The following is a 3,849-nucleotide window of genomic DNA, read 5'->3' on the forward strand; positions in this document are numbered from 1 at the left end:
GGGGGATGCGGGACGCGGCTCCGCGGAGGTGTTCGCTGTCCAGCCCCTTCCGGCCAGCTGCTGTGGTGACAGGGAGAGCGGGTGACTCGCTGTCGCGACTCGCTTAATTTTCCGCGATAGTAAATACGGGCTCAACCGGCCCTCGGGCCCGTGGGGGGATGGTGCCGCCTCGGCGGAAGTGGTGTCCCTGGGTCGTGGGCAGCCTGCAGATTCAGGATCCTCGCACGTTGATAGCTCGGCCAGGGGAGGAGTTTTGTGGGTTATCTGACTTAAAAGTGGTGTGATGAGGTTTGCATAACTGAGGTTTCAAAATGGCATGAATATTTACGAGATTAATATAAGAGATTAGGAAGGATTTAATTATCATATGAGCTCTTGGAAGTGCTAATGCCTTGCTAGCTGTGTGTCCTTGGCTGGGATGTAGGGTCTGTGATAAGTTGTTGGCCCAGCAGAGAGCACACAAGAGTTCCTTTGTCCTTGTCTTTCAGAAAGTCGTGCAGGAAGAGCTGGATGCCCTCCTGGAACAGCAAAGCACTATAGAGAACAAGATGGTTGCACTTCATCGCATGGGGTTAGTGATCCCCACCCTCTCCTCTTCTTTCCACTTCCACATGCTGTTCAGTCCCTCCCTCTTTACTTCATGACACGAAAATGTGTTGTGAGGAAAGGACATTCATTCCCAGAAAACGTCAGACTTTAAGTCAGATTTTGGTAGGAAACAGTAGTTGGGTCCGCATCCCCAGACACCCAGTTCTTCTCGGTGGCACTGACGGGGAAACTGCTGTGCCCTCACAGTGACAGAGCCGTTTTGGCCTAGGCTGAGCAGTTCTTTGAGGGTCTCACCCCAGATGTTTCAGCATCAGTGCTTGTGTCAGGCTGTTTACAGATGCAGACAAATATGACTGCCTCTTCGTGGTGAGCTTGTGCAGGCAGCCTGGGAAATCATCCTATGTAGCCTCATGTCTAGAAGCTTGGAGCATAAATTCACAGACTTCATTTTCCAGTTCAGAAATGGAGAGTACCTTAAAGCCTTGGTGGCTCATTCAAGCCCTGTCTGGTAGGAAGACAGTTATTACTCTCTCTGTGCAGCCTTTTCCAAAGCAGTCTGTTGGATTTTTATGCTTTGCTCCTGTCGGAAAGCCATGAAGTGAGAGATGCTGTTGCTGACAGGAGCATTTGGGTTTGGAGGAAGAACCATCCTGCTGTTGCAGACCATCTGACTACCTAATATTTGCATCTCATGTTCAATTCACTTGGTTTCCAGCCCTAACTTGCAGCTCATCGAGGGGGATGCCCAGCAGTTGGCAGGGATGATCACCTTCACCTGTAACCTGGCCGAAAACGTCAGCAGTAAAGTCCGCCAGCTTGACCTTGCCAAGGTAACTGGACCGAGGGAGCATTTGGGACTTGTCACTGGCAAACCGTATTCTGTCTGCTCATGTGTGACAGCACAGCAGGGAAATGGGCTCTTTTCTTCAGTGGGCAGATGGGCTGGAAACTGCTTCGTGCTTTGGTTTAGCATCTTCTAGTGTTGTTAGGTGACAGTATCTTGCTGGTCTTCTGGATATTGCAGGGTACAAGAATCAATAATGCATATGGTTTTACATATAGCGTCTGGTTCTTCGGCCTCTCCTTCTGCCCATGCAGCTCCTGGTAGAACATGGTGAATAAGCTGTGGTTCGTCTTCATTAGCGCTCTTTTGTCAACTACTGCAGCGCTGAGGACAGTGGAGATGGTCATTGTCACCCAGGAGTGGTCGGGAATCCAGGCTGTCGTGTTCTTTGTACAGAGATAGGCTAAGAGGTGTCAGGTCCCAGCACCCAGCACAACTGCTTAAACCAAAACAGATGACGTGTGGTTGTGTCTCTGGGCTCTGCTGTTTGTTAAAGTGGAGTATGGCCTCTGAGTTTTGGCAAGTAAATGATGTTCATCTTTCGGACTCATTTGTCTCAGGACTTTTCAAGTAGTTTGGGGTTTCTGCTTACATAGTTGTTTATTGTGTAAAGAAGTATCACCTCGTTCTGTGTCTTCCTTTTTATTTCCCCACACACACTGTCTTCTCCTCATAATTCTCTTTCCCACACGGCAGGAAGCTTCACTGGTTGCCTTTCTTGCAGAATCGACTCTATCAGGCCATCCAGAGAGCTGACGACATCCTTGACCTGAAGTTCTGCATGGATGGAGTGCAAACGGCCCTGCGAAATGAGGATTATGAACAAGCAGCAGCCCATATCCATCGCTATCTGTCTCTGGACAAATCAGTGATTGAGCTCAGTCGTCAGGGCAAGGAAGGTAAGTACAGTTAATGAGGAGAAGGTGATAAGTCACCTTTCCAGTAGATAACTAGAAGCTGCATGATTTCCCATGGCAGAGAGACTCAGCTCAGTAGACAAAGCAGAAGACCTAATTCCAGCCAAGGATCTTCGTATGCTGTAGAGTAACATGGAGATGAATGTTTCTGAGGCGTTATTAGGTTTGAATTATGATTAAATGGTAGGAGAGTTCCTGGCACATGGCTTTAATAGCATTGCAGGTGCTAACTAGGTGAAGGACAAAATGTGCCGGACAAAAGGAGTGAGGGAGAAGGCTCTGTCAGGGAGAACTGTTACAGTGTTACAGTGTGCTACCAAGCAGAGCAACTGGAAATGAAGGAGGAAATTGCCAGGTCCCTAAAAGAAATGTTCCAGTTTATGTGTTCGCATCCTCCCTGCAAGACCACAACGTTGGCTGTGTGCACACCACGCACATACCTATCTTTCTTGGCCTGTAGCAGAATTCCAGCGTGTCTTCCACCTTCTCACCTTAGGGCTGCAGGCTGCACAGCGTTGGTCTCTCTGCTGGGGAAAAAAAGTAGCCCTTGGTACAGTACTAACATTGTGCTGTCGCTTTTCCCTTTCTTCTCTGACCTTTTGATCAGGGGGCATAATTGATGCCAACCTGAAGCTCCTGCAAGAAGCAGAGCAGCGCCTGAAGACAATTGTCACAGAGAAATTCGACACAGCTATGAAGCAGGGAGACTTGCCCCAGGTGGAACGGTTCTTCAAGATCTTTCCTCTGCTAGGCCTACACGAAGAGGGGCTGAGCAAGTTCTCAGAGTACCTCTGCAAGCAGGTAACGGGTTCCGTGTAACATACTCTGACCTCTCGGGTCTCCTGGGGAAACCAAAACCCAGATGTTGTGGAAGGAGGTCTTTGCTCTGGCTTGTTAATCTTAGAAACCAGCACTGGCCTTAGTTCATCCCTCTCCCTGCACTTTTGTGTCCTGGATGGGCTTACTGGTGTCTGTATACAGATCCCACAGGCTGGCTGGCTTCTCCTTCAGTGTCTTGCTCTTTGTGCTTGTTCAAAGCTCATACAAGGGAGCCTGGAAGGAGACCAAGTTTCTGCCTCTCCTTGATCCTTGAGTTTTCCATAAGAAAGGAAAGGATTCCTGTTCAAAGGAGGGACAGTAGCAGTAGCTCTTGCAGTGGGCAGGCCACCAAAAGCCCAGGGCTCTGTAGGGCAGGGCACAGAGGTCCACTCTGTGGGATGAGAGCATCTTGGAGTCTTCCCAGCTAACTGGTCCTGTCGTCGCGCAGGTGGCCAACAAAGCAGAGGAGAACCTGCAGCTGGTGATGGGGACGGACATGAGTGACCGGCGAGCTGCTGTCATCTTTGCGGACACCCTGACACTCCTCTTTGAAGGTAATCCTTTTCCTTTCCTCTGATGATTGATTGAAAATAATCCATGGTGAGATTGTCCATCAGTTGAACTGCTTTCAGTTGTAGCTCCAGGAGAGCACTAAATGCCTCCTTCTCCTTTGAGCTGTAGAGGGACAGACACAACTTTTTTCCTGCCAGGATAAGGCAT

General features: G+C 49.3%; 1 protein-coding gene across 1 annotated transcript in view; it reads left to right on the top strand.

Moving 5' to 3' along the window:
• The first annotated feature begins 491 nt into the window (after positions 1-491).
• The window catches only part of COG4 (component of oligomeric golgi complex 4), a 14,344-nt gene continuing 10,986 nt past the window's right edge, over positions 492-3,849 (top strand). The window contains exons 1-5 of the mRNA XM_010147833.1: positions 492-571; positions 1,265-1,379; positions 2,118-2,292; positions 2,918-3,111; positions 3,578-3,683. Of these exons, the coding sequence (XP_010146135.1) occupies positions 549-571; positions 1,265-1,379; positions 2,118-2,292; positions 2,918-3,111; positions 3,578-3,683 (613 nt within the window). The 5' untranslated portion in view covers positions 492-548. The remainder of the gene's footprint in view (positions 572-1,264; positions 1,380-2,117; positions 2,293-2,917; positions 3,112-3,577; positions 3,684-3,849) is intronic.

This window comes from Eurypyga helias, unplaced genomic scaffold, assembly GCF_000690775.1.
Source record: "Eurypyga helias isolate BGI_N326 unplaced genomic scaffold, ASM69077v1 scaffold30142, whole genome shotgun sequence".
In the NCBI taxonomy this organism is placed as follows: Eukaryota; Metazoa; Chordata; class Aves; order Eurypygiformes; family Eurypygidae; genus Eurypyga; species Eurypyga helias.